Raw genomic sequence first — 26,461 nt, forward strand, 5'->3', positions numbered from 1 at the left:
TCTCTCTGAAATAAGTTAAAAAAAAATCTTCCCACAAAAGAAACATCACTAAGTTCCTTAAGATATCCAAGGAATTCTAGTCTTATACAAACTCTTCAGATAATAGTAAGAGAATAGAATCCCATTACGATTCTAACACCCTGATATCAAAATCTGACGAGGCTGCTATAAGAAAGGAAAATTACGTATCAGCCTCACTTGGGAACACAGCCAGAAAATCTTTTTTTTTTTTTAATTTTTTTTAACGTTTTTTTTAAAATTTATTTTTGAGACAGAGAGAGACAGAGCATGAACGGGGCAGGGGCAGAGAGAGAGGGAGACACAGAATCGGAAGCAGGCTCCAGGCTCCGAGCCGTCAGCCCAGAGCCCGACGCGGGGCTCGAACTCACGGACCGCGAGATCGTGACCTGGCTGAAGTCGGACGCTTAACCGACTGAGCCACCCAGGCGCCCCATGAAAATCTTAAACAAAATATTAACAAATTGGATTCATCAACATATGAAATGGATACACAATGGCCAAGTCAGTTTATCTTATCTCAGCAACACAAGGCTGCTTTAAGATTTGAAAATCAAATCAAATCAATGTAATCACTGAAGTCTTGTTAATAACAGCTAAAAACTAGAAACACACCTAATCTCCATCAGCAGTGGGAAGGCAAATAGTTTATTTACATGCTGGAATACTATACAGCAATGAAAACCAACAAACTACAGCTGCACACAACAATGTGGGTGAATGTTGAGCAAAAGAAGGTACAAATAAAAGAATACATACATTCTAATTCCAATTTAGAAATTAAAGAAAAAGACAGCAAGACTTAGACATATTGTTTATACACAGGTGGTAAAAATTATAAAGCAAAGCAAATATATGACTATGATAAAGTCAGCATAGAGACATAGTGGAGGTCTGTGACTAGGAAGGGCAGAGCAGCTTCTGAGGTGTGAGGGTATTTCTCTGAAAACATCTAAAAAGTAAATTTCTGGATTATAGAATAAATTCAGCTTTATAGAATAAGGATAAACTTCTCTCAAAAGGGGTTCAGCTAAGTTATTCTCCTTTCACTGTGAATAAAACTTCCTGCTACATCTTGGAATTATCAGATTCTTACCTTTTGCCAAACTAATAGGTATGAAAATAGTTCTCACTGGGGAGCCTGGGTGGCTCAGTTGGTTAAGCATCCAACTTTGGCTCAGGTCATGATCTCACTGTTTGTGAGTTTGAGCCCCATTATCGGGCTCTGTGCTGACAGCTCAGAGCCTAGAGCCTGCTTTAGATTCTGTGTCTCCCTCTCTCTCTGCCCCTCCCCTGCTCTCACTCTGTCTCTCTCTCAAAAATAAATAAACATTAAAAAATTTAAAAAAATAGTTCTCATTGTGGCTTTTAATTTGCATTTCCTTGATTACTCAATGAAGCTGAAGCCAATTCATTTTTCACTGATGCCAGAACTATACTCTGAGAACACAATTCTCATAGTGATATCCTTCCTCTCTCTCAAAAACCTTTGAAAATGCTTTTCAAACATTTCACCAAGTTTTTTTTTTTTTTAATTTCTTTAAGTTTATTTATTTATTTTTGAGAGAGAGAAAGCAGGGGAGGGGCAGAGAGGGAGAGAATCCCAAGCAGACTCTGCACTAACAGCGTGAATCCTGATGGGGGCTCAAACTCACGAACCATGAGATCATGACCTGAGCTGAAGTTAAGAGTTGGTCACTTAACCGACTGAGCCACCCAGGCGCCCCTTCAAGTGTATTTTTATATACTAGCAATAAATAATTAGAAACTGAAGAAAGGAAAACCACTTACAATATCGTAAAAAATGTAAAATATCCAGGTATAAATTTAACAAAGATGTGTACGACTTGAAAAGTATAAAATACTACAGAGAAAAAGTAAAAGGTAACCTAGGGGCACCTGGGTGGCTCAGTCGGTTAAGCGTCCGACTTCAGCTAGGTTATAATCTTATAGTTCATGGATTCAAGCCCCACATTGGGCTCTCTGCTGTCAGCACAGAGCTCACAGTGGATCCTCTGTCTCCCTCTCTCTCTGCCGCTCCCTTGTGCTTGCTCTCTCTTTCAAAAATAGACATTAAAAAAAAAATGACCTACATAGATATACTAAGTTCATGAACCACTGACAGTAAGCTTTTTGATTAGAATGTAAGTGACTGACACCAAGCTTTTGATTATTGAGGCAACCATTTCAAAGACACCTACCTTGAATAAACATATTGCCAGCCACACTAAATAAAGAGCCAGGCTGCCCCACCTATGAAGTCTCCCTTTTATTTTAAATCTTTATTTATTTATTTTGAGAGAGAGAGAGAGAGAGAGAGAGAGAGAGAGCGAGCACACCCGCGCGAGCACGGGCGCATGAGCGGGGGAGGGGCAGAGAGAATCCCAAGCAGGCTCTGTGCTGTCAGCACAGAACCTGATGCAGGGCTTGAACTCACAAACCATGAGATCATGACCTGTGCTGAAATAAACAGTTGGACGCTTAACTGACTGAACCATCCAGGTGCCCCATGAAGTTTCTCTTTTAGAAAGCCCTGAGAAATGCAGAAAACTGACCACTTGAGGGACCCCACTTTTCTCTTCCCACAACCCTAATTCCTGCTCTTACGTTTTAAATTTGCCAATAAAGAGTGAACCTGCCAAACCCTGGGCAGCCCACCCTCATCCCCAATAAAGACAGAATTCCAGGTCCCCCACTCCTACCCTGTGACCTCACTGTGTGGCCCTGGGTGTGCCATATACCCTCCAGGATCTGTGAGTAATAAACTTTATTTTTTCAAAGTTCCTTCATGGTTGTTGCTAAGCCTTGCAGTCACAACAAGAACCACAAGGGCCAGTCCAGACACAACACTGGCTCTGGAGAAATGTCTGTGGGGACTTTTGAGAAGTGGTACAGGACGAGGTGAGTGCCCCAGGCATTCCTAGCTGACAGCATCACTACTGATGGCCTGAGACTGACACAAAACACTCACTATTGTTACAATGTCAATTTCTCCCCAAATTGATCTATAGTTTCAATAATCCACCCTGAAAAATCTCATTGGTAGAAAGTATTAAGCTGGTTCTAAAATATATACAGAAATGCAAAGAGCATTGAGGAACCAAAATAATTATGAAAAAGAACAAAAATTTTGGAGGGCTTAAACTATCTGATTTTAAGACTTAGTATAAAAAGTTTTTATAATCAAGACAGTGCAGTATTGGCACAGAGACAGACATGTAGATCAATGGAACAGAGACCAGAAATAGACCCAAAAATATACGGCCAAATAGTTTTCAGTACAAGTGTCAAGGCAACAAGATAGGATAATCTTTCCAACAAATGGTACTGGAACAATTGGACATCCACATGCAAAACCTTGTAAAAATCTTACAACAGTATAAAAATTAACTCAAAATGGATCACAGATCTAAATGTAGGAGTTAAAACTAGGAGATATCTATAACCACTCTGCTCAACATAGTAGCATGTGGCTATGGAGCACTTGAAATGTGGCTTCTATAGATTTAGGTGTGCTGTAAGTACAAAATATACATTGAATTTTGAAGACTGAGAAAAAAAAAGAATATAAAATATTTTATCATTAAATTTTTATATCACTTAGATGCTGAAGTGGTATTATTTAAAGATATTAAGTTAAATATGTCATATTATTAAAATTAAGTTCACCTTTTGAAAAAAACTTGGCTGCTAAAAAAATTTTAAACTACATCTGTCTCACATGATATTTATTAAATGGTGGCCTAAAGGTAAACATTATGAGAAAATTTTATTGGCCTTGCAAAGATTCTTTTAAAATAGGACACAAGAAGAATGAATTGCAAGAGAAAAAAAAAAAACCTACAAACTAGACTCTTCAAAATTAAAAACTTTTGCTTTTTAAAAACTGCCATTAAGAAAATTAAGAGACAAGGCACTGCCACAGCTTGGAAGAAATATTTGCCAATCATCTGTCTGATAAACAATTTGTACTTAGAACACATAAAGAACTCTTACGACTTAATAATAAGAAGCCAAATCACCTAACTGTAAACAGGGCAAAAGATTTACAAAAACTTCACCAAAGAAAACATAAGGATGGCAAGCAGTCACAGGAAAAGATGCGGCAAATGCAAATTAAAACCAACATGAGACACCACTTCATACCCACTAGAATGGCTAAAAGTAAAAAGACTGTTGATACTAAATGTTGATGAGGATGCATAGCAACTGGAATTCTGGTACAGTGCTGGGAGGATGCAAAGTGGTAGAGGCATTTTAAAAACGGTTTGGCAGGTTGTTAAATATGCTTTTACCATATGGCTTAGCAATTCCATAAAAACATATATCCACACAAAGACTTGTATAAAAGTGTCCACTGCAGCTCTATTCATGATTGCCCCAAACTGGAAAGACCTCCAATTCCCTCAACTGGTGAATGGAAAGATAAATTATGGTATATCCGTACAGTGGAATACTACTTAGCAATAAAAATAAACTATCTGCTGACACATACAACATGAAAAAAATCTCAAAAACATTGTGCTAAGAAATCAGACACAAAAGACCACATTATGATTGCATTTATACGAAATTCTAGAAAAGGAACTTCTGTAGTGTTGAAAAGCAAATCAGGAGCTTCCAGGAATAAGGGGGTGGAGCAGGGGATTGACTACAAATACAAGTGAGGAAACTTCTTGGGGTGATGGAAATGCCCTGTACTATGATTGCAGGGATGGCTACAAAACTCTAGAATTGTACACTTAAATTTGGCGATTTTATTGTATATAAAATACACTGTAACAAAGCTGCCAAAACAAACAGAACAACATAAAGCACAGTTTCTAATTCAGTAGGTCTGGGGTGGGGCCCAAGAACTTCATTTCTAATGATTCCTATCAAGTTCCCAGATGACACTGATGCTGCTGTTCTTGGGACCTCACCTGGAAACCCCTGTCTAGGGACACTGTCAAAAGGGGTCTATAATAAGCTGAGGTCATCTTAATTTGTGCCCATTCGGCACCATCTAGCACTCTCATCTTCAAGAGCACAGACACTCCAGAAAACACTGTAGCTTCTCATACCTCTTGACATACCTTCTAAAAACCTGCTGACATACCTCCTGAAGGCCTGGGGCTTTCAGGATGAACATGAAGGCCCTTTGGGAGTAAATTAAAGCATCTCAGGTTCAGAAGCAAATGTGACTAGTCAACAGGTCCCATTCCTGCAACTCAGTGCTACATTCTTACCATACCAGGACACCTGTCCTGGAACACAGCTCACACCCACAGGCCTTGTTCACATTGTTCTCTTGCCCTGAAAGACCTTTCCCTGACCTCAACTGCTGAAGCTGCACTTATTCTTTAAGCCCAGCCCAAATGGCATTTCCCCTACAAAACATTACAGAATACTTCCTTTCCTACATTCTGTCATTTACACATTCCTTCATTATGGTGTTTATATCTGGTCCTACTTGTATATTGTAATAAGTGTTTAGAGAATCAAACTAATTTCTAATTGAAGGAATTATTAACAGCAGGAGTCCTAAAAAACAAAGGCATTTCAAAAGGCCATATAGTTTTTTTGTTAGTCCTTTTTCTCTGGGAGTTTCTCTCTTGCCTGCTGTGATTAATAAGCCTGGTACAGGGGTGGGCTCAGGATTTAGGCTTCACCAATCTGTCTTTCCTCCTCCTAGCCCCAGCTCTGGCTTCATAATGGGGAACACTATCCAACCCAGGCCAACCAGGTATCTTCCCAGTGCTCTTACCAAACCACAGGCAGAAGTTTACACCTGGAGAAGTCTTTACACATAATTAAAAACATCATCATAGCAGACAAGGAAAATTATTACACAGTATTCGTCACAACGATCCAGGTCACTGTGTGATGATCCTCACAGCATCCAAGAGTCACAAGAGAGAAAGGCACAAAGGAAACATTAAAGACAACTTACAAATCTGATCAATTACTGAGGACTGAAGGCTGGCTTGTGTTGGATTGGCTAAGAGGGCACCTTTGTGCCAAACATAGAAGGTAAAGGGCACAACCCTTCAACTTTCTCCAGACTTTAACACCAATGGATGAAGTTTACTCAGGGTCAAAAGAGAACTATGTCCAAAAGAACAAACACCAGAAGCCACAGAAAGGTGAATGGAGGCAAGAGATGTGCATATGTCCGTGAGAGGAACATCAACGGGCTTCAGAGGACTCTGCGGAAATGTGCCCTAGTAGATGGCAACATGAGCTCCCAAAGTGAGAGGACAAGGGTTGCACTAGTCCTTCAGGAGGGTTGACTCTCTCAGGAAAGGAGCTGCACAGGGCCCCACTCACCTGTGTGATTATGCGCTCTCCGTCCTTATAGATCTTCTCTCCTATTACATCCACAATCTTCATTCGTTCTGACACCTGAAACAATGGACATACTCACAAACTCTAAGGAAAAGACCTCAACTGAAAGTCACAAATAATATCTATACAACACAGAAATGGGTTAGAATAGTACAATTTGAAAACTTAATAGATTAGTTTTAAATCTTAAATCTCCATAAACAGACTCTTATTCATACACTTTACCTCTAGTGATTTAAGGAGGGGCACAGATTCAATAAATGATTCAAACATCCTTCTCTTTTTTGCATTGTTTTTCACTATGATTCTTCTAAAAGTCACACGGTCCTACAAGAAAGAACATGAAAATTCTGGTAAATGCCTCTGTAAGAGAACATCTATGGATGGTTTAATTAACTGGGTGACAGCAAATATCAGAGGACCATGGAATGTACCGGGCCAACTGAGTGTTTGATGACATTTTAATCTGAGTCAATGCTGGAAGAAAAAGACTTGTAGCTTGTTGTGTCAGACAGATGTCCCACACATCATTGCTTGCTATCTGGTACTCCAGGAGTGCCACCTATGGGTCATAAATAGAATACAAAATACAAAACTCCCAATCGAATACTTGGAAGCTCACAGTCATTGTTCGGTGTGAAAAGATGCACCTTTAGAAAAAGGAGATAAAACAATCTGAGGGCTCTTGCCCTGAAAGACTTTACAATCTCAATGGGGAGACAATATAAAATATTGGGAATAAAAAAGCTACAGTCCAAGACAGCATATGAAATGTGCTAGGTGAACTATAAAGACAAGAGTTAGTGTCATGAGAATTCTCAGGAGGGAGAGAGTGTCCCTAGTCACAGTTAGGCTGGAGTAATCAAAGATAGTCTTGTTGCAAAAATATAAATTTTGGGGAGACCTAGAGTAAGGGGAGGATTTAAATTAATGGAGAGAGAGGGGAGGCAGGAATGTGAAAGGTCACTCGACCCCAGCAAGTCATGGAGACAGCTAACCAGAGCTATAGCCAGGCTCCTCTCAGATACGTGTATATGTGTGTAGGGAGGGACACACAGTCAGGAGAAGGTTAATTGTTTAGTTTTAGGTTTCTTGTATCTAAGTTAATTGTACCTTTTGTCTACCTCAGGCTGTCGGGAGTGGAAAGATTTTTTTTTTCTTTCAGAGTACATAATGAAATCCTAAAGGCCAGCAGAATGAAACACAGCAAGGGAGTTAGGACATGTTTAACTGTAGGTTTTCTATTTTAGTATTCTCTATGATGGGGTGGTAGTGGGGTGGAGACACCACACAGAAGACAACTGAGTTGAGATCACCCAGGAGCCTTTTAAAAATATAGATGCCCAGGTCCACCCTAGATCTGCTGCTTTATGATTCTCCTCTCCCTCTGCAGGGCCTACACATGAGTTCACAGCTTTGCTGCTCAGAACATTCTCTGTGAGTATCAGGCCATTGTCACCGTAAAACTGGCTCAGATTAGAGGGAACGTACTTGTGCACAGAACTAATTAAAAAGTCCTGCATCTCTTGCTGCCTGCCTGCTTTCCTCCTCATGGACCCATTGTGCAGAAGGTGCTGACCACACAGCCCCCAGGAGTTCTAGACCCACACCCCCCAACTCCCAGGCCTGGGGAATGTAGGCATTTCTCTTCCCTAGAGGTTTCAGATTTTGGCCTGACTCTCCTTGGCTCACGCTGGGTCCCCTGCCCTAGATGAACTAACTAATCATATGGCTGGGCAGTTTGCACTGTGCCTGGCCAGGCTGGACTCATGTGTCCCCTGGGCTGGGGTGGAGTAGGAAGGAGAGGGAAGGCTCCCCTGGAAAGATGCTGGGCCACAACAGACCCTAGGGTTTCTGATGCGCAGCCAGACTGAAGTACACCAACCAGATACAGCCATGTTGGGGATCACGCAGTCACAGGCATGACACCCTCTCCCTTACATCCCCCCCAAGTGTTAGAGGCATGCAGCTCCCTGAGAGTTGAAACTCTGTTCAACCTGGTGCCCAAGCCCTGCAAACCTCTAACCCCAGCCCCATGGCTTCCCTGGCTAGGACTGCCATATCCTAAAATGGAAATAATACGCACCTCTGAGGGCACAGACAGGCCTTATACTCCTAGCATGAGCTATGGCGGACTGCAACCCTCCCTCTCAACTGCTGTACAAGTCATGTCTGCTCTCCAGTATATAGCCAAATTCTGCTCCATTTCTTCTCCATCTGTCTGCTTGAAAAGAGCCATTCAATCTTGGATTGTTCTAATGGGTTGCATCATTTGCCACTACTTTTTTAAAGTCCAAGGTTAGGGATGTATCATTTAAAATATTACTGTCATACTGTGGAATATTACTCTACTATCTTTAGACTTCAGTTTCTACATGTTTTCTGGGCCAATCTAGGCATGAGTGCTATGGAAAGAGAACAAGCAATCAGAAGTGAGAAAATGGAAATTATAAAATTCTCTTCCTTCTCTTTGAGTAGGCATTGTCAGAAAAATCCAGTATTTAAAACACCTACCTATAAAGTCACAAAGATTGCCACAATTGCAATAGCAAACTCTTTCTAGCTGAAGAGAAAACAACTGATAGCTCTCACAGTGACTTATTTGTGTTCCAACCCTTTCTATGTGTACTTCCATCCTTCTGCTATGCAAGGCCAGCTCCCGTGGCTGCAGAGGGCATGAAAAAGCACCAGACACCAAGCCAGCTTTCTGGGAACTTCCAATGGAGCTGTGAAGAGGAAACTTGAACTGTGAAATAGTGGCTCCAGCAGGCAGCAAGTGTTCAGAGTCCAGCAAAGAGCCTGAAGTTTAAAAAAGAGAAGGAATGCCGCCCTCTCCCGTGACTGCAAGTGTTCCCTAAGACGGTTTCTATCGACTTTTACTCTAGCAAAACAAAGTGGGAGCAGGGACTAAGTGTAGTGGTCATGGTGGCAGCTGCCCCCAGTAAGGGAAAGAAAGTAGAATCCAACTTGAGAAACTCAAGTGACAATACCCCCCTGCTTTGGCCTCAGAAGGCATTTACAAGGCCTTACAAGTTACAAGTAAGAAGTCAGGCTGTAGAGGACGTTCTGGGAATCACTATCCTGGAGGCGGTTCTAAAGCTTTTGAGAGGGCTTGGGCTATTAAGTACGTGAACAAAGAAGGAGAAAAGCAGAGGCCAGAAGGGCATATATATATATTTAAGTTTATTTTTGAGAGAGAGAGAGAAAGAGGGAGAACCAGCAGGGGAGGGAGGGGCAGACAGAGAGGGGGACAGAGGATCTGAAGCAGGCTCCACGCTGACAGCAGACAGCGGGATGCTGGGCTCAAACTCATGAACCATGAGATCACGACCTGAGATAAGTCAGATGCTTAACCAACTGAGCCACCCAGGTTCAGAAGGGCATATTGTTAGGCCACTTAAGACAGAAGCAAAAGGAAGAAAAGACTGCAAAGGATAAGGCTAGAAAGTAGAAAGACAGGGCAGAGATGTCAGGAGAGGAAGCTTCAGGACGAGAATGGTGATAAGCAGCACCACGATCATGGAGAGCAGGTGTCCCCATTCTGCAGCCCCTACCTTGTGTGGCACCAAGGCCGCCTGTCTTATGCCCCTGCTGAATTCTCATACCCCAACCATGAGGCAGGTGCTTTTACAGTTCAATTTGTTAAAAAATATTTTTTTTTCTATTGAGACTTTCTCTTTGACCCAGAGGTTATTTGGGAATGTGTTATTTAATTTCCAAGTGTTTGGAGATTTTCTGGTTATCTGTTATTAATTCCTGGATTTCTTCTAGTGTGGTTAGAGAATATGCTGTCTGATTTCAACTTTTAAATTTGTCAAGTTTTATTTTATATGACAGGATATGGTCTGTCTTGGTGAATGTTCCATAGGCTTGATTGAAAAGAATGTGTATTCTACTGTTGTTGTATGGAGTGTCGTATAGATTTCAATTAGATCTTTTTGGTTGACGATACTGTTAAGTTCTTCCACATCCTTCCTGATTTTCTGTCTAATTGTTCCACCACCTTTGGAGACAGAGGTGTTGAAGTCTGCACTTCAGCAGACTAATTGTGGATTTGCCTATTTCTTCTTTCAATTCTTTTTTTTTTAATTTTTTTTAATGTTTATTTTTGAGACAGAGCATGAACGGGGGAGGGTCAGAGAGAGAGGGAGACACAGAATCGGAAGCAGGCTCCAGGCTCTGAGCCATCAGCCCAGAGCCCGACGCGGGGCTCGAACTCACGGACCGTGAGATCATGACCTGAGCTGAAGTCGGACGCTTAACCGACTGAGCCACCCAGGCACCCCTCTTCTTTCAATTCTTACTTCAGGTTTTGCTTCATGTATTTTGAAGCTCTGTTGTTTGGTGTATACATAGTTAGGATTGCTATGTCTTCTTGGCAGATTAAACCTTTCATTATTATGTAATGTTTATGTAATCTTTGTCCCCAGTAACTTTCTTTGCTGTGAAGTCTATTTTATCTGATATTAATATAATTACTCCTGCTTTATTCTGGTTAATGTTTGCATGGTGTGTGTATATATATATTTCTATCCTTTTACTTGCAATATACTTACATCATTTATTTGAGTGAGTTTCATGCAGACTTGTCTCTGTCATTTAACTGATATACTTAGATCATTATATTTACAGTAATTATTCATACATTAGGGCTTAAGTCTACCACTTTACTATATGTTTTCTGCTGTTCCCCTGTTTTATTTTTGTTTTTTGCTCCTCTGTATCATTTTCCTGTTATTCTTGTGGGTTACCTGAACACTTTTTAGAATTTGATTTATAGAACTTTTTATTTTATTTTTTATTTTTTAAAATTTACATCCACATTAGTTAGCATATAGTGCAACAATGATTTCAGGGGTAGCTTCCTTAATGCCCCTTACCCATTTAGCCCATCCCCCCTCCCACAACCACTCCAGTAACCCTCAGTTTGTTCTCCATATTTATGAGTCTCTTCTGTTTTGTCCCCCCACTTTTATATCATTTTTGTTTCCCTTCCATTATGTTCATTTGTTTTCTCTCTTAAAGTCCTCATATGAGTGAAGTCATATGATTTTTGTCTTTCTCTGAATGACTAATTTCACTTAGCATAATACCCTCCAGTTCCATCCACGTAGTTGCAAATGGCAAGATTTCATTCTTTTTGATTGCCAAGTAATACTCCATTGTGTATATATACCACATCTTCTTTATCCATTCATCCATCGATGGACATTTGGGCTCTTTCTATACTTTGGCTATTGTTGATAGTGCTGCTATAAACATGGGGATGCATGTGTCTCTTCAAAACAGCACACCTGTATCCCGTGGGTAAATACCTAGTAGTGGTCGTAGGGTAGTTCTATTTTTAGTTTTTTGAGGAACCTCCATACTGTTTTCCAGAGTGGCAGCACCAGCTTGCATTGCCACCAACAATGCAAAAGAGATCCTCTTTCTCCGCATCCTCGCCAATATCTGTTGTTGCCTGAGTTGTTAATGTTAGCCATTCTGACAGGTGTAAGGTGGTATGATTTGTAGAGCTTTTGAGTACATCTGTTTGCACATAGTATTTTAGCAGTTGCTCTAGGCATTATACTTATATATGTAACTTATTACGGTTTACTTATGTCAACATTTTAGTAGTTTGAGTAAAGTGTAGAAGCTTTACTTCCATTTGGATCTCTTTACCCTCCCCCCTCCTTTTGAGTATAATTGTCTAAAATATTTCCTTTACGTACACAGAGAACCACATCAGACAAAAACTTTGCTTTAAGCATCTAAGATAATTTAGAAAACTCAGGGGAAGGACAGTCTTTTATATCTCCCCATAGTCTACTTCTTCTGTCGTTCTTTCTTCATGTTCCAAATTTCCTTCTTGTATCACTTCCCTTCTCTATGAATAACTTCCTTTAGCAACCCCCCCCCTTTTTTTTTAAGTTTATTTATTTATCTTGAGAGAGAGAGAGAGAGAAAGCAAACACAAGCAGGGGAGGGGCAGAGAGAGGGAGAGAGAGAGAATCCCAAGCAGGCTCTGCACTGTCAGCACAGAACCCAACACAGGGCTTGAACTCATGAACTGTGAGATCATGACATGAGCCAAAAACAAGAGTCCGATGCTTAACCAACTGAGCCACCCAGGAGCCCACCTTTAGCCATTTTTTTTTAAGGTAGGCCTGCTGGTGACAAAGTCTTAGTTTCCTTCTACCCAAGGATATCTTCCTTCCTGAAGAATATTCTTGCTAGGTACAGCATTCTGAGTTGACAGTTCTCTTTTTTCAGCACTTGAAAAATGCTCTGCCACTCCCTTCTGGCCTTCGTGGCTAGGAAATCTGGTATCATTCAAATTGTTGTTCCCTTATAGTTAATGAATTTTTTTCTCTCTTTCAAAATTTTTTCTGTCTAGGGGCACCTGGGTGGCTCAGTTGGTTGAGCATCTGGGTCATGATCTCATGGTTCGTGAGTTCAAGTCCTGCATCAGGCTCTCTGCTGTCAACACAGAGCCCACTTCAGATGGTCTATCTCCCTTCCTCTCCACCCCTCCCAATCTCTCTCTCTTTCTCAAAAATAAATAAAGATTAAGAAATTTTTTGTCTAGTTTTCTGAAGTTTCATTAAGTTGTGTCTTGGCATAGATTTCTTTGGGTTTATACAATTTGGAATTCACTCATTTTCTTGAATTTGCAGGTTTATTATCTTTCACCAAATTTGGGAAGTTTTCAATTATTATTTCGTTGAATAATTTTTTAGTTCCATACTCTTTCTCCTCTCCTTCAGGGATTGTATTAATTCAAACATTGTATCTTTTGTTACTGTCCCACACACTCTGTTCATTTCATTTAAGTCTATTTTCTTTCTGTTGTCCAGACTGGGTGATTTCTATTTTTCTATCTTCAAGTTCATGGATACTTTCCTCCCCCATATTCATTCTGTTATTGAGCCCATCCAGTGAGTTTTTATTTTGGTTAATGTATTTTCTAGTTCTAAAGTTTCCCTTTTGGATTCTCTTTCTATCTTCTATTTCTCCACTGAGACATTTTATTTTTATTTATTTACTTAGAGAGAGAGAGACAGAGAGAGAGAGAGAGAGAGAGAGAGAGAGAGAGAGAGAGAGAGGAAGGGAAAGAGAAAAGGAGAGAGAGAAAATCCCAAGCAGGCTCTGAGCTGTCACTGTAGATGCAGGGCTCAAACCCACAAACTGCGAGATCATGACCTGAGCCAAAATCAAGAGTTGGATGCTTAAGCAAATGAGCCACCCAGGCACCCTGACACCTTCTAATTTTTTCTCTGTTTTTTTTCAAGTGTGTTCATAATTGCTTGTTGATAGCTTATATAATTGGTTATATGACAACTGCTTTAAAATTATCATCAGCTAATTCCAATATTTTTGTCATCTTGGTGTTGGCATCTGTTGATTGCCTTTTCTCATTCAGGTTGAGAATTTCCTTGTTCTTTGTATAACAAGTGATTTTCTATTCTATCCTGGACATTTGGTGTACTATGCTGTGAAGCTATGTATCTGATTTAATCTTATTTTGCAGCACTGTTTAGGTACAGTGTGCATGTACATGTGGGAGTGAATGTTCATCTCCCCTCTGGGTCCCATTGACACACCCTGGCAGGGAAAGTGGAGTGCCAACTAGTGACACCACATATCACCTCATTTTGCCTCTCTGCTGATGGGTAAGCCTGTAAGTTCAGCTTGCTGCTGGCCCCAGTGACACTGTGGAGAGGTAGAAGCAGTTTTTCCAAATACCGGTATTTGGTATTTGGCTGGAGCAGGGTGGTATTATCTGTTCTGCTAGGCTGCTCTTTTCCTGCTCCTTTAGCTAAAGCGATCAGACTTTTCTTGGGGTTGTTTTTGTATGTACTTGTTGGTGGATCTAGGTTGAAGGCTTTTCCACAACGCCACCTGGGATATATATGGGAAGCAATAAAGAAAACCCAAGAAACTCACTCTCTTGTTCTTAAATCCCACGATCTCTAGCCATTCTACCTTCTTTCCATCTTCCAGGGTCTTCCTAAGTTTGTTTGTTATATGATATCTGGACTTTTTTTAGTTTTAAGAGAGAAGACTACTGAGGAATGGGACTATTCCACCTTGGCCTGGACCAGTACTTGGCTTGGACATCAATGCATTTTAAAACTCAGTTTATTTCCCCCCATTACTTATTGATCTATGATTTACCCTTGGATTTTTCAATCACTGGGCCCCCGAGTGTGTGATCTCTTCTGAAGCTGTTGTATCTTTCATCTCTCAGAACATTCTTTTTTTTTTTTAAACATGTATTCACCTTTGAGAGACAGAGAGAGATAGAGCACGAGAGGGGGAGGGGCAGAGAGAGAAGGAGACGAAGAATCCAAAGCAAGCTCCAGGCTCTAGGCTGTCAGCACAGAGCCCAACATGGGGCTTAAACCCACGAACCGTGTCATCCAAAGTCAGACACTCAACTGACCAAGCCACCCAGACACTCCTCTCAGAACATCCTTAGTTCTACATCAGTATATCACAGAAAGGTGCTCTATTATGTCTTTAATAGGTGATTTCATTTGAGAACTATGTTGATAATGCTATGGTATACATTTAATTCTGCTTGTAAAGTAAACGTAAACAAATTATCACAGATGTCAATACCTTAAAAGTGATATTTAAAATTTGGAATTTGTACAAGAGGGTAATTATTATGTTTAAGGAGGTAGTGAGTTATGGGGTGCCTGGGTGGCTCAGTTCGTTGAGCATCCGACTCTTAATTTCGGCTCAGATCACGATCTCACGGTTCGTGAGATTGAGCCCTGCGTGGGTCTCTGCACTGACAGTGCAGAGCCTGCTTGGGATTCTCTCTCTCTGTCCCTCTCCCACTTGCTTGTGCATGCTCTCTCTCTCTCTCAAAATAAATAAACAGACATTCAAAAAAAAAAAAGAAGGAAGTGAGTTATAGGTTTTGAAGGCTTCATGATGCTGAAGGAAGCAAGGTGGACTATGGACAATACAGGACAGGGATCATAGTAGGGCTGTGCTGTAGACATTCTAGGAGAGTTCTCTTTCCCAGAATATGGCAGCCAGACTTTCTAGTCACCTAAACCTATTGGATATTGCATAGACCAATGCACAAGTGGGTGGTGGGCCATAGAGAAAAGTGACTCCTAGAGATGGAAAACACTGTTGGCAGAGCTTTCCATGACAATTCTTTTTCTAGGCTGCCTCTTGTATAGAGAGTTATCCCTCCCCTCGCTCTCTTTCTAATAAAAACATGAACAGAAAGTGTAATAAGAGCTGACATGACTGCAAGGTCATAAGACTGTCTTTTCCCTGTAATCTGGAGTAAATGGTTTGTTGACAAATCACTTTGGAGAAATGGAAAAACACATTGGTGCAAGACCTTTCATAATGTCTTTTAGAGAACTGGCTATAAAATATAGTGTGAACCAACAGCCCAAGGACAGAAAACCAGAAGTAAGGGGAATCAATACTGTGCCATACAAGAGGAATCACTTCTCTAACTCACCAGTCCCCAAAGGGAGCCTTCTGAAGTGGCAACGATGGTAGCAGCTCTCGGGGTGTTGTACATCAGAGCAAGTTCTCCAAAACTGCCATGGTTGTCATACTGACCAACTGAGCGAGTTTGATTATCTTTTGTTACTAAAATATCATAGGTTCCCCTGGAAGCATAACAAGAAATAATTTCATTTATTACTTCTAATAATAAACTTAAGAACCTGGCAGGTGGCACATGAATAGAAGGTACAAACGATTAAGACAGGAGATTTCCAACAGATTTTTACTAGTATACAGAAATACAAAAGAGTTTTGCATTTTGACTTTGTATTCTGTGACCTTGATAAACTCACTTATCAGTTCTAGTAGCTTTTTTGTAGCGTTCTAGTAGCCTTTTTGTAGCTTGGGATTTTCTAGGGAGGATCATGATATCAGCAAACAAAGACAGCTTTACTTTTCCTTTTCCAATCTATATGCCCTCCCTTCCTCCCTCTTTTTCTCCTTTTTCATTGTCTTATTGCATTGGCTAGAACCTACAGTACAATACTGAATAGAAATAAGAGCAGATATCCCTGTCTTGTTCTTGATCTTAAGGGGAACACAGTCGATCTTTCACCATTAACAATGATGTTGGCTATAGGCTTTAAAATAAATTCCTTTAATCTGACTGATGAAAAACCACATCTATTCCTAGTTTGCTGAGAGTTTTTATCATGAAAACGTGTTGCATTTTGTCAAATGCTTTTGCTGAAGGGATCAAAATGATTATATGGGATTCCTTTTATAATTTGTTGAAAACCAGGATATAGAATTGATTAAAATAAAGAAACCAAAAGGTACAATTTTCTATCTATTGACTACTAATGACTGCTAGAGAATAATACTCAGAACTGACAAACATTTAGACAAACAGGTGCTCTCAATACATCACTGAGGCAAACTTAAACGTATCAATGTTTCTGCAAGAGAACTAACAACATATAGCAAATTCCTTAAAGAGACCCTTTTACCTGGTGATAACCATTTCTAGACATTCTATAGGAGATAATCTGAAGAGGGTGGTTCCTGTCAGGTCTGAGAGGGGGTCAGAAGGAGCTGCCGAGATGGTATTAACAGCTCAAGAGCTTATGACACACTAAGGCCAGCAGATCAAATCCATATATTTCATGTCTCCCAATATGTCTTATACATGGAACAGAGCCAGAAGGGGCCAGGGACATGAAGGGTGAGGCAGTGTATTCATGTGTAAAATTAGGCTGGGACTGAAAGATCCAAGTGACAATATAGCAAAATGGCTTTTTTTTTTTTTAAATATGTGTTAACTTAAAAAAAAAAATTTTTTTTAACATTTATTTTTGAGACAGAGAGAGATAGAGCATGAACGGGGGAGGGTCAGAGAGAGGGAGACACAGAATCTGAAACAGGCTCCAGGCTCTGAGCTGTCAGCACAGAGCCCAACGCGGGGCTCGAACTCACGGACCACGAGATCATGACCTGAGCCGAAGTCAGCCGCTCAACCGACCGAGCCACCCAGGCGCCCCGCAAAATGGCTTCTTTATGAAATCAATTCACTTGAACACTGGCAAGTAACATGTTTATAGAGAACATCTTGCTTAATTGTAAGAGACTTTTTAATGTTGATAATGGCAACCCAAATATGGGTTGTATTGAGGACTAAGGACAGCAGTAGATAGAGGGGGCAGGCTGTGGGCAAGAGGCACAAACTTTGAGAAGCTTGTACACCTGGTCCTAACTCTTCTCTGGGATGAACAAAAAAGCATAGGGTAAAGCACTTGCCCTGAATCATGAATCTTAATAATTGTAGCCACACGACTGCAAAGCTCCATCTCCTACCGTTCTATGACATAAAAGTTGTCTCCATCATCTCCTTGGTCAATGACATGCTCATCAACTTTGACTGTCCTTTCAAACATGGCATCAAGGACTTGAGAAAGTTGTTCCTGCAGGGGATACACACAAAGAGAAAATATGGCTTTTACATTTGCTAGGGGAAAAAAATGACTATGCTCATCTCAGTTTGTGACTACACAGTGGAAGTACACATATCAGACTGCTCCCATATTCAAGCAAAAACCTAAAAGCTGTCTGAAACAAATGTTTTTCCTGTGACCATTCAGCTTTGTATCTCCATGAACACAGCACAGTTGCCAAGTTTTCTGAGGCAGTACTGCTTTGAAAAAACATTTCATAATTTATGCAAAAATAGGTATATAAATCATTGGTGTCCATTCTCCCAGCCATTCCCACATGACTGTCAGGTGCCTTGATAGCTCTACTATGTCATCTGTAAAGCCATGTGATGCCATCTTCCTGTAGGTGTTGATCTTAACAGGATCATCAAATCTAAAGGGCTGAGATGGACTTAGAAATTACCTCACAGAGCAGCACAAGTGCTCTGACTAGCCACACACATCACTTAACCTCTCCAAGCCTCAGTTAATCCATATTTTAAAAAGGGTTTAATAGTTTCTAGCTCATTGATTTTTATGACTAAAAAAGAAAAACCTAAAGGAACTATTTATCGCACAACAGGTACTCCAAAATTGACATCTGTTCTTGGACAGCTATTATTGCTTCAATCATTTATATACAACACGTACAATTGCTTACTCACCAATAACTATAACCAGAAGGTAACTATACTGATAAATATAATGACAACAAAACACGGCTATTAAATTCTAACAAAACAGTGGTCTCAGTCTAGGGGCAGCATCCCTTTGTCAGGGAGGGAGATCAGTGACTGTCAGTGGGCACTAAAGAATATCAGTTTCAGCTCAAAGAAAGACTTTATCTTTGGAGGAATGTAGACTGAAGACCTGACAAGGAAAAATTGTACGGCTGCAGAATTCCGTGTCATTTAGTGTTCTGTCAGTGTGACTGTGCTGCCTAAAATAACTTGAGTATCACTAAAAGCATGTCTTTAGTTCCACAGTCCCATGTGTGTTGAATACTGTAAAAGCTGACAAATACTAAAAAGGAAGTGCTATTCCTGTACATTCCACATTCACGTGGAATGTGAGCCCAGTGTTGCCAAAGTCTCATGTTTAAATACAGGTAACAATTCAAATTTTCATGTATAATATGGACCAAACACACCTAGCTGTAACTGGCCTGTGGGCTGTCCACTGGCAGCCTCTCAGTTTGAGTAACTTTACACTGGCCTGGACTCTTCAAAAACATCAGTGTCATGACAATAAGGTATAAGGGGAGAATTCTAGGTTAGAGATGACTAAAATGACACCAGGGCAACCAAAAGCAACGTGTGATTCAGGATTGAAAAATAAAACAAAAAACCTATAGAAAATTTTACTGGGAAAATCAGAATATGGCCTGGATGTTAAATAACAATACTGAACCAATGGTAATAGTGGTACTGTGCTAATGCAGGAAAATATCCTTGTTCTTAGAAAATACATCTTATAAAGTATTTAGTGGCTAAGAGTCAAGACGTCTTAAATATATTCATAAATAGCGCTGAACAAAAAAAAGCAGCTCATATGTATTTACGTGTGTGTACATATACAAAAGCAAGAAATGTGGCAAAATGTTAACAACTGGGGAAGGGTACATGAGTGTTCATGGAGCTATTCTTTTGACTTTCCTGTAAATTTGAAAATTTCAAACAAGAAATTTGGAAAATAATTTTTTTTTAATGTTTATTTATTTTGGGGAGGGAGGGAGGGGAAAGAACAAGCCAGGGAGGGGCAGAGAGAGAGGGAGACAGAGAATCCCAAGCAGATCTGCTGTCAGCACAGAGCCCAACATGGGGCTCAAACTCATAAACTGTGAGATCATGACCCAAGCCAAAATCAAGAGTCAGATGCTTAACTGACTGAGCCACCCAGGTGCCCCAGGAAATAAATTTTTATTTTATTTATTTATTTTTATTTTTATTTTTTAAAGAATGCTTTATATCCGATACGGGGCTTGGACTCACGACCTTGAGATCAAGAGTCGCATGCTCTATTGACTGAGCCAGCCAGGAGCCCCAGGAAATAAATTTTTAAAAACTGAAATAAGGATGCCTGGGTGGCTCAATTGTTTAAGTGTCCAACTCTTGATTTCAGCTCAGGTCATGATCTCACAGTTTGTGAGACTGAGCCCCACATGGGGCTCTGTGCTGTCAGCTTGGGGTTCTCTCCTTCCTCTCTCTGCCCCTACCACTCTTCCGAAATAAATAAATAAACTTAAAAAAAAAAAAAAACTGAAACAAATATACTCACCACAATGGCTATAATTTTGAAAGACAGACAGTAACAAGTGTTGGTAAGAATATGGAATAATCGGGAATCTCCTATATTGCCGAAGGAATACACAATGGTACAACCACTTTGAAAAAGTTATGGCAGGTTTTTATAAAATCAAACATACCTACCCTATGACTTAGCAATTTTTCCCTCAGGTATTTTACTGAAGAGAAATGGGGGGGAAAAACATTCAAAAAAAGACTTGTACAAAATATCCATAGCATTATTCATAAGAGCTAACAACAAGAAAGAGACTTAAAAACAAAACAAAACAACAACAAAAGAGACTAGGTATCCATCAACAGAAAAATGGATAAGCAAACTAGTATTTTCATATAGTGGAATACTACTTAGCAACAAACAAGGAATGAACTAACATCACCAGCAATAACACACACTGATATCAATGACCCCTTGATACTATGTTCAGGGAAGAACACAATATAATTTCTGTTGCAGGCTGGCTAAGAATGTGTGTACCTACTCTAGTCATGAGGAAACATCAGAGAAATCCAAATTTGAGGTACATTCTATAAAATAACAAACCAGTAGTCTTCAAAGTGTCCAGATCATGAAAGACCAGAAAGGACTGAAAACCATGGCAGACTGAAGAGAAGTTAAGAACTAAATGCAATGTGATTTTCTGGATTGGATCCTTAACCAGAAAAAACCAAATTGGTGAAATCTGAATAAGGTTTCTAGTTTAATAAACAGTATTGTAAGAATGTTAATTTCCTGGTTTTGATAGTTGTCCTATGGGGATGTAAGATGTTAATACTGGGGGAATCTGGATGAAAGGTATATGGAAATCTGTACTATCTTTGCAACTTTTTTGTCAGTCTAAAACTAGTTCAAAATAAAAGGTGAAAAAGGAAAAGGAATGAACTATTGATCTATGCAACAGGAATGAACCTTGAAAACTGAGTGAAAGAAGTCTCATACACAAGAGTGCATACTGTAGGATTCCATTCATATGAAATCCTATGAGAGACAAAATTAATTTACTGTAGAATAAATCAAAATAGTAGTTGCCTCTGAAAGGAAGGGGCAAGAATTGATCATGAGGGGGCATGAGGGAATCTTTTGGGGTGGTAGCCATCTTCCATAACTTGTTAGGGAGTTTGGGTTACCTAAGTGTACAACATTTATCAAACTTCAGAGAATGTACATAAAACTCATGCTTTAAAAAAAAAATTTTTTTAATGTTTATTTATTTTTGAGAGAGAGACAGCGGGTGAGTAGGGAAGGGGCAGAGAGAGAGGGAGACACAGAATCTGAAGCAGGCTCCAGGCTCTGAGCTGTCAGCACAGAGCCCAACACGGGGCTCCAACTCACAAACCATGAGATCATGACCTGAGCCGAAGTCAGATGCTTAACCCACTGAGCCACCTAGGCACCCCAAAATTCATGCACTTAAAAAAATTTTTTTATCTTTATTTATTTTTGAGAGAGAGAGAGAGAGAGAGAGAGAGAGAGAGAGAGAGAGAGAGAGAAGGGGAAGGGGCAGAGAGAGAGGGAGACAAAGAATTCAAAGAAGGCTCCAGGCTCCAAGCTGTCAGCACAGAGCCTGACATGGGGCTCAAACCCACGAGATCATGACCTGAGCTGAAGTCAGAAGCCCAACCAACTGAGCCACCCAGGCGCCCCAAAACTCATGCATTTTTAAAAAAATGTTGTATTTGAAAGCGAGAGAGTGTGCACATGTGCTCGTACATGGTATCAGGGGAAGGACAGAAAGAGAGGGAGAGATAGAACCCCAAGCAGGCTTTGTGCTGTCAGCGCAGAGCCTCACACAGGGCTCGATCCCATGAACTGTGAGATCATGACCTGAGTCAAAATCAAGAGTTGGACGCTCAACCTACCAAGCCACCAGGGGCCCCAAAACTTAAGGATTTCATTGTATGCAAACTGTATATAAAAAACTTACAAACAAATATTGAACTCTAGTTCATGCCAAAGTGTTTAAAGGAAGGTATAATGATATCTGCAACTTACTATGAAATTAACCCAAAAAAGTAAGATGGGTTAATGCAGGGGCCAGCAACAGCTGCCTGTTTTTGTAAATAATGTGTGTGTGTGTTTTTTTAATTCATTTATTTATTTTGAGAGAGAGAGAGAGCACAAGCTGAGGAGGGGCAGAGAGAGGCAGGGAGAGAGAGAGAATTCCAAGCAGGCTCTGCACTGTCAGCACAGAGCCCAACATGGGGCTCAAACTCACAAACTGCAAGATCATGACCTGAGCTGAAGTCGGATACTTAATGGACTGAATCACCCAGGTGACTGTTTTTGTGAATATTGTTTTATTGGAACACAGCCACATCCTTTCATTTATGTATTGTCTATGGCTGCTTTCCTGCTATAATAACAGAGTTGAGTAGTTATGACAGACATATTTACTACCTAGTTCTTTAAGAAAAAGTTTACTGACCCCTTTGCTGAAAGATGGGTATATGGTATACAATGCAGCAAGCATAGTAAAATGTTAATGTTAGAATCAAAGCAGTAGATAAATGTGTTCCATAAAAGTCTTTCAACTTGTATTTGAATATTTTCATGACAAAAATGCCAGAAAAATATAACTAAATCTGAAATTTTCGTTACCATTTTTCAACATTAAAATGGTAAAATAAAATGGTATAATGGTATTCTTCAACACTAAGAAAACTCTGAATATCAGACTGACACAACAACTTCCCTTAGAACAGTAAAAGGGATTTTGTTCAGTAGATAAAGAAGCAAGTCCTCTTTCCCTTGATACAGATGGATCTTCTAGGGAAAATAAGTGACACAGACCAGTATTTCTCACAACCAGCCTTTCCTTGAGGTCATGGGCCTTGTTTTATTCCGCCTGAGACTAATAAAGCTCTTGCTCTCTATCTCCATCAAGGGAGGGAAGACAGGTTCAAGCACAGGTCCTACGCCAGAGCCCTGAGGACACACACCACTCCCCACGCCTGAGTTCTTTGCTGAGAAATAATCACAAGAGGTGCCCCACATTCAAGGTCTGAGAAGAAGTCACACACTTCCAGTGGGTTAACTGCTACCAGAGAAGAGAACTCCATACTAGCAACTTTGGATAAATTACTCTGCAGCATAAATTCAGACCCTCCAAACGCTTTCAGCCAGGGTCATATAAACCTGAGCATTTCCTTTCAACATGGCCAAAGAGCATGGTCCTTGAAGGATACTGTCTTTGAGGAAGTACCAAAGCAATTCAGAGAAATACTAGAAGTCATCTGAAAAGCTCATTATGATGAGTTATGGAAGTCAACACAATGCAAACATTGTAAGGAGGATGAATCTAAAGTTTTATACCTCATATGGCTTAGGCTAAGATGACAAAAACTTTTTTTTTAAGTAGGTTCCACACCTAGCACAAAACTTACAACCCTGAGGTCAAGACCCAACCTGAGATCAAGCGTCAGATGCCTAACTGATTGAGCCACCCAAGCACCCCCACAGAAAAACTGTTTAAATGACAAATAGGAGAAAAGCCAAAATACAAAAATATTTTTAAAAACCAATGTTACCTGATCAAGATTTTTGAAAAGGAGAATATCTTTGCAAGCTTCCTGAAGTCTGCATCTCTGTTGATCAGTTTTAGGATGAATCACCTGCCAATCCAAATAAAACCAGGGAAATATTTTTATTCCAATTTAAAATCTGACTTTATTCACACATCAGTACATTTCTTTCTCCTAAGTGGGAAAAATTAAGAGCACATTTACTGTAACTTTAATTCTATACAAATACCAAGCGGGGCCCTGATCATGGAGGGGCAATGTGATGGGGGTGAAGAGCACTCACCCTGGAGCCACTCACTGACTGTGTAACTGGCAGCAAGTCAGTTACCCCCCGGGAGCCTCAGTGTCCTCATCTGTAAAGCAGAGGGCTATAGACTTGTTCATTCAACAAATATTAAGCATCTACTGGGTTCCAGGCACTGTTCCACTTCTGGGGACACAGCCAACACACAGATAAAAACACCAGCTCTCATCCAATAAATATGTAAAACATGTTAGAGAGTGACAGGAGAAAAATAAGAGAGCTAAGGAGAAAAACAAGGTAGAGAAGGGTGATAAAAAGTGTGTGTGTGGAGGGGGCAGATAAGGCCTCACTGAGAAGGTAACATCTGTGTAAAGATCTCAAGGAAATGAGGATAACTTCAGGGAGTGAGCCATGTGGACATCTCTGTGGGAAGAGCACTGCAAGCAGAGGAACAGTAAATGAAAACAAGGCCTTGTGGCAGGTAAAGAGCATGTTTGAGAAATAACCAGGAGATGGGTGTGACTGATGCAGAGCGAGGGAGAAAGATCAGGAAGAGACCAAGTTGGGGGGCTGGGTGAGAGTGATGCCCAAATCACAGAGGGCATTATAAGTCACAGAACTAGAACTTTTCCCTAGCCAAATGGAGGCAATTTGAAGCTTCTGACTGAGAGGTGAAAGAGATCTGACTCATGTTTTTAAAGGTTCATACCGGCTACTGACTGCAGAACAGCCTTGAGAGAAGAGTGGAAGCCAGGAAACTAGTGCAATTATTCCAGTGCCAAGATGGCAGTGGTTAGGACCAAGGTGGTAACCATGGAGGTGTTGAGAAGTAGTGGAATTCTAGATACGTTTTGAAGCCTGAGCCCATTGGATTTTCTGAAAAACTGAATGTAGGTATGAAAAAATAAGAGGAGCTGAGGGTGACCCTCAAGTTTTGGGCCTGAGCCCTCTAGGGAGGATGGAGCTGCCATAAATTGAGCTGGGGGAAGACTGTGGGTGGAGAAAAATGTTTAAAGGGAAATGATCAGGAGCTCACCTTAAGTCTGAGTTGCCTACTGAAATCTAAGTGGAGATGGCAAATAAACAATGGCTATAAATGCTGCAGTTCAAACATCAACAATTTAGTAGTGGTGGTGGTGTTATCTACTAAATCAGTGTTGTTGGAAGGATTAAACAAGTTCATACATGCAGTATTTAAAACAGTACCTGGCATTTAGTAGGTGCTCAAAAACTTTTATCATTATTACTGATAGTCAATAAATGTTTATTTAACTAAAAAGAAATAATCAGTGCCTAGTATAGCTGTTATAATTCAGAGACCTAAATCCTGTCTTCACCCTAAAAAAAACTATGTTGCTTAATCTGACAAGAAATAACAAAATGTCAAAAGTATTAAGTATTTTAAATTTGTGATATTAAAAAGTTAGTAAAAAAAACCTGTTTTAACTTTTAAAAGTCACCAAAAATTTTTACAATAACCAGAATAAATTTTTTCAAAATCTACATATCTATTATAGTCATACAATGGGAATAGCGTTTTATTATTAGAATACTGCAGAAATCTTTCATGGACTGCTCATTTTAAGGTACACTTGAAAGATCATTAAAGCTTATTTTATAACATCAATCTTTGAAAAATGGTGGTTCATATTTGCTTTTATAAAAATAATTTTGTAATTATGTAAAAGTTTAAAAATCTGAGTTTTTAAGAAAAGACCAAAAGTGTACCATAGTCCTGCCATAACCACTGTTAACATTTGGGATATATCCTTCCAGAGATAATTCTTTGTATTAATAAGTACAAAGATGGATAGATGGATAGATAAATAAATATATATGTGTGTGTATACATATGTATTTTAAAGTTTATTTACTTTTTTTAGTAATCTCTACACCCAACACGGGGCTCAAACTCACAACCCTGGCATCAAGAGTTGCATTCTCTTCTGACTGAACCAACCAAGGGCCCCAGATAAATATATTTTTTTAAGTTGTTTTTTTATTTTAGAAAATATACCTCATATAAACAACATTCCATGCCATTAAACTTGGTCCTGTATCATCATTTCCAATGGCTGAAGAATCTCTTGATTTGAGTACCATAATTTAGCCCCTCGTAATCCTCTAGTTTGGATCATTTAAGTTGTTTCCATTTTTTACTATTACAACACCTCAATGATCCCTGTTTGTACATCCTCAGGAAGGATCTCAGGAAGGATCCAGTTGTTTGTTAAGGATGAGTTCTCCTTCAGGTAACTGCTGAGTCAGTTGGCTTGACTATAGTTAAGGCTCTGACAGCTACAGCTAGGCACCCCTTCTTACCACAACCCCAACTACTCTTGTTTACATTCTTCTTAATATTTTTCAATCTGGTAAATAAAAAAAATAGCATCTTGTTGAGATTTTAATTTGTACTTATTTTAATTATCAGTATGATTAGATTTGGCATATAGAGGAGGAGAAGAGTGAGTGGGGAATAAAACAATTCTACCTAATACCTTTGCATTAGTATCTTACCCTTGGGTCAGTATCTTCCTCTTCCTCATCAGGGTTATAGGTCTCAGCACAGACTAAATTTGGAGAGGAAAAAAAATAAAGAGAAAAATGAA

At 39.8% G+C, this 26,461-nt stretch overlaps 1 protein-coding gene across 1 annotated transcript in view; it reads right to left on the minus strand.

Annotated features, from left to right (window-relative positions):
- The window catches only part of PRKAR2A (protein kinase cAMP-dependent type II regulatory subunit alpha), a 113,028-nt gene that overhangs the window by 14,215 nt on the left and 72,352 nt on the right, over positions 1–26,461 (minus strand). The window contains exons 3-8 of the mRNA XM_043587361.1: positions 26,370–26,422; positions 23,615–23,698; positions 17,668–17,774; positions 15,824–15,977; positions 6,571–6,672; positions 6,328–6,402 (exon numbers count right to left, since the gene is read on the minus strand). Coding sequence (XP_043443296.1) covers positions 6,328–6,402; positions 6,571–6,672; positions 15,824–15,977; positions 17,668–17,774; positions 23,615–23,698; positions 26,370–26,422 — 575 coding nt within the window. The remainder of the gene's footprint in view (positions 1–6,327; positions 6,403–6,570; positions 6,673–15,823; positions 15,978–17,667; positions 17,775–23,614; positions 23,699–26,369; positions 26,423–26,461) is intronic.

The sequence above is a fragment of the Prionailurus bengalensis genome, chromosome A2 (assembly GCF_016509475.1).
Source record: "Prionailurus bengalensis isolate Pbe53 chromosome A2, Fcat_Pben_1.1_paternal_pri, whole genome shotgun sequence".
Classification (NCBI taxonomy): Eukaryota; Metazoa; Chordata; class Mammalia; order Carnivora; family Felidae; genus Prionailurus; species Prionailurus bengalensis.